Source organism: Ursus americanus, chromosome 29 (assembly GCF_024610735.1).
Source record: "Ursus americanus isolate L20-20 chromosome 29, mUrsAme1.1.p, whole genome shotgun sequence".
NCBI lineage: Eukaryota > Metazoa > Chordata > Mammalia > Carnivora > Ursidae > Ursus > Ursus americanus.
Genome location: NC_142155.1, coordinates 10,128,324 through 10,145,382, shown reverse-complemented (window position 1 = coordinate 10,145,382; position 17,059 = coordinate 10,128,324). Strand labels below are relative to the sequence as shown.

At 38.9% G+C, this 17,059-nt stretch overlaps 1 protein-coding gene across 6 annotated transcripts in view; it reads left to right on the top strand.

Moving 5' to 3' along the window:
- Positions 1–17,059, top strand: part of KCNQ5 (potassium voltage-gated channel subfamily Q member 5) — a 489,286-nt gene that overhangs the window by 402,683 nt on the left and 69,544 nt on the right. For all 6 annotated transcript variants that reach the window (XM_087856952.1, XM_087856950.1, XM_087856951.1 and 3 more), the window contains 2 exons: positions 3,512–3,607; positions 13,722–13,816. In XM_087856952.1, the coding sequence (XP_087713078.1) occupies positions 3,512–3,607; positions 13,722–13,816 (191 nt within the window). The remainder of the gene's footprint in view (positions 1–3,511; positions 3,608–13,721; positions 13,817–17,059) is intronic.

Sequence of the window (17,059 nt, the reverse complement as noted above, 5' to 3'; positions counted from 1 at the left end):
TAGTGTTAGGGTCGACCCCCCTCGGGAAGCTGGCTGCATCCAGCACGGCCAAATACCAGTCCCCATAACGAGACTCTGGACTACCGCAGGAAGGTTAAACTGTGTCATTCTTTTAGGGTAAAGGTCAGAGACAAAGTAGTCATGCTTGGAAACGTTTCCCAATAAAGTGATTACAATTTTCATATATGCAAATTAAATTGATATGTGTTGGAAATGTGAAAAACTTGCTTGCACAGAACAGAACATTCCCTGACAGTGCCAAGAGAAGTTGGCTTTACTGCAATGTTTTATTGCAACCTCACATTAGGTGCCGAGTTCTTATTTATGGAGTGAAAGACTCAGTAGTCCATATATACCCTTAAAAAAGAAAAAACAGGGTGGCTGGAAATGCCATTATGTCTTATGTACCTGCCTGCAACAGCGTTGTGTGATTAAGATTTAGGAGAGCACATCTTGCTAGGAGAGTTAGAGGTGAGTCGTAAGCCATCCCTGCTGGGGGTTCCTCCCACCCAGGAAACCCAAGGACCAAGACAGAGAAGAGCCTTGCCCCCATCTTTCTTCAAAGCAGAAGGACTCTCCCGAACATCACAAAGGCCCCCAGGCCCCCCTTCCCAAACTCCATGGGGAGGTCACTTGAGGCCCGCAGCAAGGCCCAGCAAGGCCCAGCAAGGCCCAGCAAGGCGGAGGCACTCTGCTCTTCAGCGTCTCTCGGGCACAGGCCTCTCTCCTCTTTCGATGCTCCCTTCCTTCTTGCGAAGAGCATCGTTCAGTCGAGCCTGTGTGCCTGTGTGAGATGCACAGTGGGCTCCTTCAATCCAGAAAGTAAAAAGGGATGAATATTTAAAATATTTACCGAACCATATTTTCTCTGTACTTACTGTTTATGTAGCACTTCTCAACATAGCACTAAAACGTAAAACCTAAAAATTTAAGTCCCATGATCTTAGATAATGAATTAAAACAGAACTCAGTTTCTAAGAATTTTCATCATACCGATGTTGATATTTGAAGGGACCGCACAAGGATTATGTACGTATATATCATATAGAGCTCTCATAAGTTAAATATATAAAACATAATGGACTTTATTTTAGCAGACTTCTAGCTAGGTTCACTGAGCTGTGTACTTAAAGAGGTGGAAGAAAATTGGAATGGAGCCATAATGAGACAATGAGCAGAGCTGGTTTAATAACTTTTGTAATGTACAGTCTGGCACAAGAGATACGTAGTAAACATTTGCCAACTACTAATATATGTTTCTAAGCAATGCCAGTGTGATTTTTAGCACATTTTAGTTTGTTGGGCAAATGCTGAGTTCGTGCTATGTAGGATCTGTCTTTATTTTCCAAAGGGATCTGACTCTAAACCTCATTTCACATAAGTGCCCCGGAATGGTAGCTCTTGCTGTTAAATTCTTGTCTACAGAATCTGAATGCTGCTCATGAGTGGCTTACATGTAATGTACACACACACGATACATACAACAAATATGTCATAGAGACTCTGATGCTTTCTATTCTCTTACGTGTTTATACTTCATGAGAAATACCATTAAAAGGAAAATAAATCTTTCCTAAATGATTTCAAATAGCAGGAAAAAATTTAGGAGTTATAAATGACTAGAGCTCGAAGGTCGTTTTTATAACCTCTAGATGGAGGGAAATGTTGCTTAAATCGACAAACAAGATCATACAGACCAGGTTTTTATGTTTGCACAACGTTTGGTTGATGCACCCCCAACCTAGTGAAGATCTTAGACAGCATGAGACAATCACAGAAAAAGACAGATGGGAAACAGAACCCATGACGTAATTGCTAATATCATGGTACAGTCATTCATCCTAATTAATAATGGAGTCGACTACTGCCCATTAATAGCAAACAGTATTATCGTATAACTGTATTTTATACATAATTGCATTACCGATTATCTGGTCATTGTCACAGATATGCTCAGAATTGTGACATCTAAGATAAGGAAGAAGGTTAAAGGTGACCTAGAGGGACGCCTGGGTGGCTCAGTTGTTAAGCATCTGCCTTTGGCTCAGCCCCATGTCAGGCTCCCTGCTCAGTGGGGAGCCTGCTTCTCTCTCCCTCTCCCACTTCCCTGCTGTGTCTCTCTAGCTGTCTTTCTGTCAAATAAAAAAATAATAATAAAATAAAATAAAATAAAGGTGACCTATAGCCCAAAAATGTCTTTCCCAAGTTGTCATTCAGCTGAGACTTCACATCTCCTATCGATGAGAACCGCACCTGCCCCAGTAGCCTAGACCATCTTTGAGCTACTTTAAAAATATAAAGAAAAGAAAAACAACCATTCCCTACCTACAACAAATACTGACTCAATGCTTATAAGACATCCATCTCTAGCCTAAGGGTTAGACTCCTTGAAGTTTAATAAAAAGGTAATAATTTATAGCTAGCAAGTAAAATCAATGACTTGAAAGCAGGGGAGCTCCACGTCCCATGCCAATAAAGTGGAGACTTATGGACAAAGCCCAGAGACCGAATTTAGCAAGCTCCAAAAGCCAACCCAAGGCTGAAACAAAGCATCTTGATTCCATGGATGTAAGACCAAAGCAAACTGAAAAGAAGGAGGCATTTCAAAGAGCCAGGGTTTTGGCAGATCAAAATGATAAGCAAAAGGAAGAAAACTAGCCCAAAGTGCTAACATAAACAAGAGAGACAACTCTTCTTACTAACCCCAAAATCTAAATAGGTGAGCTAAAACCAAAAAGGAATGCTGAAAGTGTGAGATTAAAACTCAGGGAAGCAGGAACGTGCTTTGCAATAACCCATGCTCTTGTCTTTATTATGTAAACAGGCAAAATGGAAAACTTGTTGTCTGAGTGGCTGGAGAGCTGCCTCCCCCCACCCCTTTCACTTTACTTTGGTAGGTGTAGAATTATAGCATCATGGAGAATTAAGCTGGGACAGATTTTAAATATACCCCCCCCCCATTTCAAGAATGGAAAATATAACATTTCATAGTATCATCAAAGTGCTAGAAAAACTCCCGTGTCCACAATAGCGAGACATTAACTGTCCCGGATTTTAAACCCACCTCTGTCCAAAACCAGAATTCCTATCCTTTAAATTCCACCATGCACCCTAATTCCAAATGGATACGACCATTTACTCTAACTTAAGCATAAAGAAGTGTCACAGAGAAGGCCACACAAAAAACATTTTTCAAAATTGCAATTGTTATTTGTAATTGGGGTGCCTCTTACCACACTATTAGAAATCATAAATGGCACTGCCTCCTTGATTTACTAAAGAACAAAGTTGTTGCATTTCTTGACAGTCTTGCCTCAGAACATGCCATTGCCAATGGTGTTATAACAGCAGTAAATAGTATTTGTTTTAATAAGTAATATGTTTACGAACAGGTTGCACAGTGTTTATCTTTTCTCAGGCTCATTTTAGAGGTTTTTTTTTTTAATATTTGTCTTACTTAATAGACCTTTTGAAAAAAAATTTTAAGTACTATTTTTGTATTCTGTTCCAGGGCATTCTTGGCTCAGGTTTTGCATTAAAAGTACAAGAACAGCACCGCCAGAAACACTTCGAGAAAAGAAGGAACCCAGCTGCCAACCTCATTCAGGTAAATGTCAGTGTAATAGGTTGATGGCAGCACCTGTCTCTGTGAGTGCTTGCTGGGTCATTTTCCAGTCTGTGCTTCACTGCTTGGTAGAGCTACTGATTTGTTTTGTTCGTAAAAATGAAATTGGAACTTAATGTACAGTCTTGGATTTGGGTAGACGTTCCCCCCTCCCCCCAAAGAGAAGAATATATATTTTCAGCAAATGGCCCGTGCGTTGCTCGGATTTATGAATCGTGCCAGCGAGGACATGCGGAGGTTAGCAGTCGTGTCAGTCCTGGAATGACCTCATGTATCTTACGGATGACTTGATGAAACATAATTGATCATTAAGTGATGGAGCAGAACACGGCATTGTTCCCTGCATTGCGATTACTTTCTCCGGGCAGATGTATGCCACTGTTCTGAAGCACAGCGCGTTTGTTTAGGATGTCAAGGTTTACTGCCCATGGGATTGCTTTTAATGCCACCTAGAGCAATAACTTGAAATAGTTCGTCCCATTTTAAGGGCTGGTGGGATTATGGAATATGTCAACGTTGGAGAATATGAAATAATAAGCATATTATTTGAAACCGCCTCATAATATAAGGCTGTTTAATGTTTCATTTTCTTTTCAATAACTCTGGGTTTGCTTCAGCATTAGAAAGGAATGCTTCTCCTATTGCCATCCATATCTTTTGAGAATAGAGCCATCCTAAAACGGGTTGCTTAAGAATCACAAAATATATTCTTCTCTAAATCCATGCCGTGAAGCTGGTATTTAATTATGGAGACAATGATTATACAATCTGAAATTTCTTTCCTTCCTGCCAAGCAGTGGGAGACACAGAACTTCTAAACTATAGGGATTTGGAGTGGCGATCCGAGATGTTAGGAGATTTGTTAGGATGATGTAGTGACAAGCGCACTGTTTTAACTTAGATTGTAGGTGTAAGTGGGCGCGTTGGTGAGGGGTAACCACTGCACAACCCTACCATTAGCCTTTGTCTGTGGCTGTAATATGCAGGACCTCCAACAGAAACGGAGCAGGGGAAAGGAGGGGAGCTGGCCCAGTTATATCATGAAGGACATCTAGTGACTGAATAAGTATTAGTTTTCACATCAAACTACCCTGCAAGTATTGACAGACCATCGGGCAGGACTTCTAATGCCAGCCATCTCTGTCTTGTAATGTTTGGGTTTTAAAAGAGCATTAGAGAGAAATGTTGTTGTCTTTTTTTTTTTTAAAGATTTTATTTATTTATTCGACAGAGATAGAGACAGCCAGCAAGAGAGGGAACACAAGCAGGGGGAGTGGGAGAGGGAGAAGCAGGCTCATAGCGGAGGAGCCCGATGTGGGGCTCGATCCCACAACGCCGGGATCATGCCGTGAGCCGAAGGCAGGCGCTTAACCGCTGTGCCATCCAGGCACCCCAGAAATGTTGTTGTCTTAAAGAAAAGATTCCTAAGTAGTAGAAGTTGAAGATCTAAATCCCCATAATGGAAAGAGGTGTCACACGCTTTAGTGTGCACCCAGAACTCCTGAGGCCCAGAGCTGGTGGCCTTTCCTCCTTTGGTGCTTCTTAACCGCTTATGAAATGTTGCTAACACTTTCAAAGAATTTTTCTTCTTACTATTTTTATCTTTTAATTATCTTTACTTCTCATCTTTTAATTCTAGAACAGCATTTTCCAACCTGTGAGTGCAGAAGTTATTCTATGGGTTCCTTACATCCATCCGGGCACCAAGCCCTGTCTATATATGGAACCATCATATATCTTACCCATATCAGGACTCCTTGCTCTCATGAGAATGGAGATGTTGTTATCATAAATAAAGTTCAAATGCATTTAAAATCCTTACTAAGTTATTTATTAGCTTTTCTACTTATATTTTCTCAATCAACACAAAATATAACCACTTCTAGGTACAGATCTTTGATACTTCTGGATATTAAAAGGGGACTATATATCAAAAAACATTTTAGAGTATCAGCTGTTTTGTTAGAAAGTGAGCCCTTTGAGGCATTTCTCATGCATGTGTCCTCGTGGTGAAAAAGAACTCTGCTGCCCAGTACAGTTGCCAATAGCCACATGTGGCTACTTAAATTTATAAATTCAATTACTCAGTGACATTAGCCATATCTCAAGAGGTCAGTAGCAATATGATGGATACTGGCTACCATATTGTACAAGACAGATGTACAGAATATTGGAGGAGCTTCCCTGATCTAACTTATCAACTACTAAATTGTGCAAAAACAATTTCCAATTGAACTTGAAAACAGATTGCTACTCTTGTAGAAAATCATTGGACCAGAGGTATTTTTATGTCCACAGCTAAAGCCAGACAAAGCCTTCCTCTCAGGTAACCCATAAAAGGTGAGAGGCTGACTGAACAGTTTTGCTTAGAGATCTAGAATTTCATTTTATGGAATTGCATAGCCAAGGAAACCATCAACAAAATGGAAAAGCAGCCTACTTGAATGGGAGAAGATATTTACAAATGATATATCCAATAAGGAGGTAATATCCAAAATATATACCGAACTTATACAACTCAACACCAGAAAAAACTAACAGTCGTATTAAAAAATCAGCAGAGGACCTGACTAGAAGACATACAGATGACCAACAGACACATGAAAAGATGCTCAGCTTCGCTTATCATCATTGGAATGCAAACCAAACCCACAATGAGAAATCCCCTCACACCTGTCAGAATGGCTAAAACCAGAAAGACAAGAAATAACAAGTGTTGGCGAGAATGTGGAGAAAAAGGAAGCCTTGTGTCCTGTTGATGAGGTTGTAAACTGGTGCAGCCGCTGTGGAAGACAGTATGAAGGATCCTCAAAAAGTTAAAAGTAGAAATAGCATATGATCCAGTAATTCCGCTACTGGGTATTTACCCAAAGAAAACGAAAACACTAATTTGAAAAGATACATGCACCCTTATGCTTATTACAGCATTATTTACAATAGCCAAGATATGAAAGCAACCCAAGTATCCATCAATAGATGAATGGATAAAGAAGATGTGGTGTACTTATACAATGGACTATTACTCACCCATAAAAAAGAGTGAGATCTTGCCATTTGTGACAACAAGGATAGACCTAGAGGGTATTATGCTAACTGAAATAAGGCAGACAAAGACAATACCATATGATTTCACTTATATGTAGAATCTAAAAAATAAAACAAATGAACAAACAAACAAAAAACAGAAACAGACCCATAAATACAGAGAACAAACTGATGGTTGCCGGAGAGGAGGAGGGTAAGAGATTGGGTAAAATGGGTGAAGGGGAGTGGGAGGTACAGTCTTCCAGTTACGGAATGAGTAAGTCAGGGGGATGAAAGGTAGTGTGGGGAATAGTCAATGGTATTATAATAACATCGTATGGTGACAGATGGTAGCTACACTTGTGGTGAGCACAGCATAATGTATAGAGTTGTTAAATCACTATGTTGTACACCTGAAACCAATGTAACAGTGTGTGTCAACTATGCTTCAATAAAAAATTATAATTAAACTCCTGCAGATGTAGGTAATATTTGTGAAATCATTAATATTTCTTTTACTTAAAACTCCAGCTCATGTGTTATGCTGAAAAAAAAAAACAGTATAAAATGAAAGGCTTAAAATGTTCAAGAATACCTTTAAAATCTAATCATAGTTTCATTAATCAAAGCAGAGTCTACAAATTTAGAAGGCAACTGTTCTCCCCCATCCAAATGCAATTGATTTTTTACTAGACATAGGAATAACAACATAATTATTAAATGTTTTCATTGTTCTTCCTTGCCGTAATCCTTAGCCAGAGTTCAGAGCTTTAAGCTTTGATTATATATGGCAGAAATTTATTTGTAAGGGTGCAGTAGATTGAAAAGCAACCCTCACTTGCTGATCCATTTGTTTTCTCACCCAATAAACCTGCCTTGATTTGCTGAACACACAAAGCATCAAGACCAAGAGTAATGTCATTTGTTGTAAGCCAGAGCCACTATCTTTCTCAAAGGGCACAGAAGGAGACTAGTTATTGTGCTGATCATTTCACATACATACAAATATCAAATCATTATGCTGTACACCTGAAACTAATGTTATATGTCAATTATACTTCAATTAAAAATTAACATAAATAAAAAATAAAAAGGCTAGGATGCCCAAATTGCTTTGTCATTTGGTTGGTAAGACAATTAAATTAACCAGCCTTTCTGGGTTTTAAAGAAAAGTTGAAAACCCCAGCAGCTTTCAGCAAATTTAGCTGGGTCAATATCTTTGCATGATTTATTTAAATTAACTTTTCGTTTGAAGTGGAGTGGTCTGGGAAAAGAAAGCAGCTTGAATACCTGCCCAAATGTCAGAACTTTTATTAATAATGCCCAAGACTTGCAAAGTATTTTTCAGTTTGCAGGGTGTTTCTAATACGTGATGTCACTTGATCTCCAGACCAAGCCTAGGAAGAGCTAGGACTCAGTCCCTGGTGTCTGAATCCTAATGCATTTCTCCTTTCAAATAGCAGCAGTTGCATCCTCATTTATGTATCTCTGAAGTCTTGGGGCTAGCATTTAAAGATACTTCAAAAAATGCCATGTTAGAGGGTTTATTTTGAGAAAGATTGGACCAGCTCAGGGTGGAGCCAAGATGCTTGCTGGAAACAGAAACAGGGGAATTAAGTGAAAGTTCGTGAAGTGGACGCCGACCAACAGGTTTATTCTCCTGAAGGGAAGAGATTAGAAGATACTGCTGTGTGGCCCAAAAGAAAAAAAAAAAAATTATATCTTGAGACTTCAGCTTCCACCAGAGTCTTCACCCAGTTATCCTGAAGTAAGGCCACCAGTCAATATGCTCAAGCCTTATTCAGAGCTTATATAATCTTTTTTAGTGCTTTATTCATAAATAAGAACAGCCTGAGAAAAAGTTTCCTAGATGTGCAAAACATGATGGCGGGGGAAAAAAAGAAAATGGAACAGAGCTAAAGCTGTAAAAGCCTCCCAGAAATTAGAAGAAAAAGACAGAGATAGAAAATAAGACACACACACCCCCCAACCGGGAAAGAAAGAAAAAAAAAAGGAAAGTTGGATGACGCTACCAGGAGATCAAATATCCAAATAATGCCTCAAAAAGAGTACAGGGAAATTAAGGGAGGATTTTAGTGAAGAAATTTTATAGCACGATTCTCCAGAACTGAGTGGTCCCAGTAAAAGGGCCACCAAGTGCCCGGCATGGCAATCAAAAGAACACTTGCAAATAAGAGACCGTACATGCCTTCTGGGAAGGATGTATCCAAAGGGTCAAGAATTAAGATGGCATTAGCTTTCTCATTAGTAACCGTAAATTTAAAGACAACGTAACAATGCTTTCAAAACTTGGGACGCCTGGGTGGCTCAGTCTGTTAAGCATCTGCCTTCAGCTCACATCCTGGGATCAAGTCCTGCATCGGGCTCCTTGCTTAGCAAGGAGACTGCTTCTCCGTCTGCCTTCTGCTTCCCCCTGCTTGTGCTCTCTCTCTCTCTCTGACAAATAAATAAATAAAATCTTTTTTAAAAAATACTTTCAAAATTTTTGGAGGAAAATTATTTCCAACCTAAAATTCTACACTCAGCCAAACTATTCACTGAGTGTGAGAGTAGCATAAAGACATTTTTAGACATGGAAGATATCAAAACTTTACCTACCATTTACCTTTATTTAAGAAGTTACTTGGCATATATATATATCTCATATCTTCTTTGTCCATTCATCCCGTTAATAGGACACTTAGATTATTTACACATTTTGGGTGTGATGGATAGTGTGGCAGTGAACACGGGAGTGCAGATAGCTCTTTGATATCCTGTTTCATTTCCTTTGGCTATAAACCCAGAAATGGGGTTGCTGGATCATAACGGTAGTTCTACTTCTTATTTTTTGAGGAACCACTATCCTGTTTTCCATAGTGGTATATGTATACAATGGAATATTATTTCAACCATGAGAAGCATGGAAATCCTTCAGTTGGTGACAACATGGATGGACTTTGAAGGCATTATGCTAAGTGAAATAGCCAGACAGAAAAAGACAGATACTGCATGGTCTCACTTATATATGGAATCTAAATTTTTTAAAAGTCAAACTCCTAGAAACAGAGAAAAAAGTGGTTGCCAGGGGCTGGAGGGTAGGGGAAATAGAGTAAAAGGGTAAAAACTTTCAGTTATAAGATGAATAAGGTCTGAGGATCTAATGTACAACATGGTGACTATAGTTGATAACACTGTATTATATCATTGAAACCTGCTAACAGAGTAGAACTTAACTGTTTTCACCCAAAGAAGAAGAAGAAGGAGAAGGAGAAGGAGAAGAAGCAGCAGCAGCAGCAGAAGCAGCTACTTGGATAGAATTATTCTTCTAAAACAAGAAGATAAACCAAGAAAGAGACACGGGATCCAGGAAAGAAGAGATCCCACTCAAGAAAGAGCAGAGGGAATCTTTGGGATGATAGGAAGGGAAGTCCCAGGAGAAGCTCTAGCAGGCCCCAAGAGCAGAGTAAGCAGGAGCCTGGAGAGCTCCAGAAAAAAGATCTCCAAGGAAAAAAAAAAAAATGAACTGACAGATTCCATGATTGATTCCATGACAGATTCCAGATATTCACAAGAGGCACATAAAAGCAAACTGAGAAATTGAGGAAGGGCAATAATTACTAAGACAAAACAAAACTCTATATATAGGAAAGGAAAAGTACTCCCGGTACACCACATTGCTGAACTAGGAACAGCAGTTACAAGGTCATAATAGTGCAAATGCTAGATAGCAACTTAACTAAAAATTGCTGTTTGGATAAGAGGAAAGAAAGCGATGTGTGAGTGAGCTGCCATTTATTTTTCCTGGTGGGAAGCTAATTGGTAATGCCTAAAATTGAAATATCAAGAAATATAAATATGAGAACAAGCCTTAAAAGTAAGAATTCTTAAAAAATAGAAGCAACACAGCTGTAAGAGCTGAAGGGGCTTTACCTCTAAGGAACAAAAGTTAATGAGAAGCAAGGTGGGGAAAGGGCTTGCTGGTATTCACCCTAAACCTTTTTGTTCTCTGACTTCTTAAATCCTGTGCCTTGAAAATAATCAGTTCCATGTTAATTATACCTTTGGAAGGTGACCTGAAACTAAAATTTCCAGAAAGGGTCAAATGTGCCATAGCTGTAATACCCCAGACAATACAAACTAAATACTCCCTTTAAAAACTTAATTATACTGGTATTGTACTTACAGTTATAGACCAAAGTTTGAATTTGTTTGGCTGCCTAAAAGCACCAGGGTCAGCTGATAAATGGTAAATTTGGCTTTCATTTTGCTTCTTGTTGCCCTTACCTTTGGAATATCTATGCCATGTCAATTAAATCCCTCCGGGACATTATTTTTCTCTTGCCAACCACGATGTGATTTTGGCTTTAAATGTAGGAATACCAGCTACTTGGTCATATGGTCGTGGCCTTGAGGTTCAGGTACTTGAAGCAATCTGTTGAGAGAACAAGCTAAGGACGGGGACAAAGTTATTAAGATTGTAAGACTAATGAAGTCACACTTTCCGCTTCCATCTTTACTGTTACCTAATATCAGCTCCGATACAGATGCCGCTTGCCCCTTCTGTATCTCCCATTTACAAGACATTTTTAGAAGAAGAGTAATGAAGGGAATAAGAGCTTAGCTACTGAGATCAATTTGATAGAAAAAGAGCAAGAAATCAGGTCTCATTTTTAAGAAAATCTTCAATTTTCTGAAAGAGGCCTCTTTCATCCCTAGTTCTTTGTAATATTGGCAGGTAATGTCTTGGTCCCATTTTTTGTTGTATTGTTTGGGATTTTTTTTCACTGGTATCTAATAACGCACGGACTTGCTGGGTGCTTATAGTTCTACACATCTGAGTTCACATCTATATGATGCCTTCTATGAAAACTGCTTAATTAAAGCAGCCGTCTATGCCATCAGAGCATTGGAGGTTCCCTGGGCCTCACTACATAAGACCTGCAATAATAAATCCGCGTGTTTTCATTGATTCCTCTAGGTCACTCTGTAAATTGTGTTTAAACATTATTTGCAAAAACTAACATTTCAAGATGATATAATTGTTTTACTCTCTTTAAGATGCCAAGATGCTTAGCATACGTTTTCACAGATTTGTAGGATAAATCAACAGTGAGCCATGTAAGCAAAGCTCCAGGCAAGGAACCCTGTTCAATTATTTAAACCTCCCTTAATAATATATTTCTTAAAATACCCTCAGGTCTTACTATATATTTTTCCAGTTTTTTATATCACTTCTTGAACATTTTACTGAAGTATGATGAGCATACAGAATACAGCACGTATCTAAAGAGAACTGAGCACTGCTGTGTAACCAGCACCCAGATAAAGACACAGAACATGACCGGTATCTCCTACGTATCCTTTCTCAATCACTGTCCCCCGAGGGTAAGCACTGCGCTGCCTTCGAACAGCATAGATGAAATGGTATCACATAGCGTGTCCTCTTTTGGGTCTTGTCTCTTTCACTCAACATGATTCATATAAAGTTCATCCATTGTTGAGCAGAGTTCTAGTGTGCTATTACTGCGGACTATTCCACTGTGTTAATGTACCACAACTTACCTATTTATTCTTCTGTGAGTAGGCGTTTGAGCATTTCCAGCTTCAGTTTAAGAGCAGTGCAGCTTTGAACATTATAGTACATATCTTTTGATGAACATAAATAAACACATCTATTGAGTATGTATGTATGTATGTAGGAAAGTGTTCCTATATGTATACATTCAGTATACATTCAATATACATATTGGGTCTGTATGTATATAGGTATATTCATATATGTATATTGGGTATGTATACATTCAGCTTTAAAAGATACTGCCAACAGTTTCCCAAAGTTGTTGGGTCAACTTTTAACTCTTTTGTTCAGGGCATATTTATTTAATGATATTCTCAAGAAAAGGTATATTATTAGATCACTGTTTTTTTCATTTTACGTTTCAAAATCATGAGTGATGGTTATTCAGTAGGGATATGACCCATTTAAACAAATCTGCCACATAAAGTAGAATGCTTTGATTTATGAATTATAATAAAAAAATTTTCTCTCAGGATATTGGAGTAAACACTTGGTCATTAGAAATGTTTGCAGACTTATTACAAAGGAAAAAAATTCACTAACATCTATATAGATAGTAAGTTCTGGCAATCTCTCAAATGGACAAGTTGGAAGGAAACTTTACCAGCAACAGCCATCAAGTAGGAGGCAAAGGACAACAGAGGGATTCTAAGACCAAGAACCAGGCAATCTGAGATAATGTCTCAACTCTACGAACCTTGTGTAAACCTCTTAATTTATCTGAGTCCTTATTTTTCTCTCCTACAAAATGAGAGTCTGAATCCACACTCTGAGTGTGAGGATGACATGAAGATACATTGTATTACATATGTCAGGTATAATTATATCAAGTAGAGAGAGCTCAGATGTTTTACATCAAAAAGCCATAACATATTCTTAGACCATGACATTAAATTTTTAACTTTCCAATTAGATTCCTAGACAGTACATTTTCCTTGTCTTGTTTTAGCCCTGCTTTTTGTTATCACTGTTTCCATTTTTAGCATTTGAAGTATTACACAGTTCAGTGTCAGGGAATTACGCAAGCACATGTACATTAATGACCCTGGCAACCATTAGTTTACTGGCTGGTTTACTATTAGTTTACTAGTTACATTGTGGGTTGTCAGTAGTCACTGTCTGATCAAATAGTGACTAAAGATGTGCAGTGGGTTCCCGGAATGCATGTTCTTGCCAGAGTGTTTACCTCGGATACTGTCCTCTTTTTTCCTAGCCAACTCACAGATTGCTTTATGTTATACTTTTTGGTACTTTTGTTGTCTGGTGTGAGTTGTTTTGAAAACCAATTCCACTTATGTGGCAGAATAGGTTTAATAGCCAGTTGGAAATGCCAAAGTAGTCTTCTTCAGCCCCTGGGCATTGATCGGGGCCGAGTATGTCAAGGAAAAGATTCTTAATATATATTAACTTAATAATCTCCCTTTTCATTTTATTCTATTTTCTCCTCTCTTTTGTTTTTCTTTTTTATGTCCCCACATATGCCACATGCAGTGCGTTTGGCGTAGTTATGCAGCTGATGAGAAATCTGTTTCCATTGCAACCTGGAAGCCACACTTGAAGGCCTTGCACACCTGCAGCCCTACCAAGTAGGTATCAGTGTGACAGCTGGTGCTGTCTTCAAGCCTCTTCACGTTCGCAAAACAAACCACACACACACACACACGCACACACGCGCGCACACACACACGCACACACGCACGCGCGCGCACACACACACACACACACGCATGCATGCACGTGTTGATTTTTGGCTTGTCTTATTCTCTGTTGCTGTTTGAGAGATTCAGACCTGTTCAGTAGCAAGTCAGGCACAAAACTAAATGGACTCAGTATCGTTCCTCACCATTCACAGACTGAGCCTAAAGATTAAAGGAATTCAAACTTTTATAGAGATTTTATTTCTACTATTTCATGCTTATTTTCTAATAAATCATCTCACAAAGCCCACCAAAATTCTAAAAGTAACCACCACAGTTCTTGAAAAACAATGATTGTTTAAACTGCATCCCTCACCTGACCCCAAGTGGGGAGCACTTTGAGAGCAATGTATCTTTGCACAAAGTCCCTCAAAGTCATTTCTCATCTGGATCCTCTTAGGCGATGGTCCTGGAGCTTTCACTTGCTGATCAAGCTAATATCAGTAGCAAAAGAAGAGCTGGAGTCCTAATGGGATTACAGTGTACAGTGAAGCAATGGGACTAATCAGATTAAAATTTGAAATTAGCATGCAAAATTTGAAAGTAATATGGTTTCCATTCACATTTCATTGGCCCAAACAAATCACTTCGCCAGGCCTCAACTCAGAGAGAATGGGCGAGTGCAGTCCTCCCATGTGCCTGGAAAGAGAAGAGAACCAGAAAAATTATGAATAGCCCTGATGGTTACCGCAATGATCTTTAATTTAAAAAAAAAAAATCCTTAGTTCTGGAATCCCGGACTCCAGTTCAACTAGCAGAACATACTAAATCAAAATTACCATCTAACTGAAGAAACCCTCATTGAAACGACCAAAGCATGGAAGCCAAGGGAAAGGCTTTCTGTGCGTCACCCAGCTCCTCGGGTTGTTCAGAAGTTACCAAAGTGCTTATTTACTTAGTACTTTAGAGCACCTACTGTTTCCCTTCGTAGTCCAACAAAACCTTAATCCTAGTGGTTTCATGGGATTCAAGGCATCCAGCCACTGTGATTCAATCAGAGAAACCTCTTTCTTACTTGATGTGGAAGGGAAATCAACTGGGGAAATTTTCATGACTTGTTGCCTGGAATTTCAGTCTCAAAGGAGGTTTGTGCTGATTCAGAGTACGTGCTGTTAGGAAGCCATACATCTGCCCCTAACCATCAGGGTCTGTTACGTTGCTTTCCTGATCTTCCCTGGGCCCCATCCACAAAGGGAAGGACGAGAGGTGAGCAAGATAACTACTAAGCTCTGATAGGACATGTCTCCTAGAAGTTGGGGTCTAAACTTCCTCAGCACCTGTGATACAGATATTCATAGAACCCCAGGTCTTCAAAAGGGACGGACCCTTAGCAAGGATAGAGGCATGGACGCTGTCGAAAGAATGCATGCATGAGAAGTCTCTCTCGGTGTAGATCTTAAAATTGAGTTGACTTTCCTTTATTGAATATGAGACTCTTTCAAAGTTGTGGTAATAAAAACAAAACATCTATTCCTTGGGGGTATGAATTGGAAATGGGAATTGTATAGAAATTGTGTTTCTGGTACTCACGAAGGTTTCTAGGTATATATGTAAGAGGAAGACTGGTAGAAGACACAAAAGAAGATTCTCAAGTGACAGAAGAGAGTGGTCTATTATCACATGATAATTTGGCTTTCCAGTTCCCGAAGTTTTTAGATTAAAGTCATTCTGAAGCCTGGAAAAAATTATTGAAATTCTCCTGGTCCATAAACTGTGATTTTATTCACATAATTTCTCTCTTTTCCTCTGAAATTTTCCATTTTAAATGGGAGGAAGGAAGGGAAGGGAGAGGAGAATTTATGCAAACACCTATATTCATCCTGTTCCACTCTGGCTGTCAGCTATCCGCCTCATTGTCCTTTCCCTGCACCCCCCATTAACCTCTGAGTCTGGGCCCCATTTACCGCATAACAGGTACTTGTCCTGAATGACACAGCCATCCCTGGCAAAGTTCATGGGAACCTGAATCCCCTAACGTCTCTCCCTCCAGCGACATGTTATTGTTGCAGATTGTGTGGTTCTTAGTCTTTATTATTGCTGTTGTTTTTGTTAAACCATTGAGAACATGATAATAATTATGGGCTCTTCCCCACAAAAAAATACTCAATGCAAAAAAAAAAAAAAATCAAAATTTTTCCTACAATTTTAATGTATTCACAGGCCCCCTGAAGCCAAGTTCAGAACCTTTGCTTTAGAAAGCAAACCTCCTTTAATCAAGTTTGTAGATCCGTGAAGAGAATAATTTACAATGACTTAGAGGGATATTTTTACATTTATAATTAACTGGCTTACTGAATGCAGAGTGATGTAATAAGAAATAGACTAAAACTTCTTTTTATTTACATAGTGTATTTTCTATAACGTTCAGAGTTTAAGAACTTCTAAAGAGATGATTCATTCATTCATTTGTGCATTCATTAAATAACTATTCATGGAGCAGCCATTATTTTGCAAGGCACTGTTCCAGGCACAAGAAATGTAGCAGTGAAAGGGGAAAAAAAAAAGGGTAGAATCTCAGGCTTCAGGGAATGTATATTCAAGGGACACTGGGAAGAGAAAATAAATAAATAAATAAATAAATGAATGAATAAATAAATAAATAAATAAATAAATAAAATAAGTAATAGATTAGATGGCAGTAGTGCTAAGGAGAATAGTAAAGTAGAGAAGGAATTTGGGGGACATTAGAGACTGTAATTTTAAATAGGTGGTCAAGGAAGAGATCATATTATCAATAGCATCATCATCAATGACATCACTGTCATTGAAAAACACAAACTCATGCTCTTGTTCCCAGCAGTTTTAGAGATAAAATGAAATGCTTTGACTTCTCAACCTTATTCCAGGGAGTAGGGTGGAAGAGAGGTGTGACAAGTGTGCAGTGGAGACAGGGGCAGGGTGAGGGGGCATGCCATACCCACTCAGTCCTGCCAGGGATATACCTGCAGCTTCCGACTCTCCTTTCTGGTCTGGCTGGTCTCACATAGGCTTTCAAGGTCTTGGCAGTTGCTATTTCAAAGTTTTGTTTTAATAACAGAAGGATTTACAGAGGGAACGTATTTTTCCTGATTTTCTTCTCAGAGAAAATGAAGGCTGTGCAAAGTGTGTAACGCAGGTAAATGTGCTCTTTTA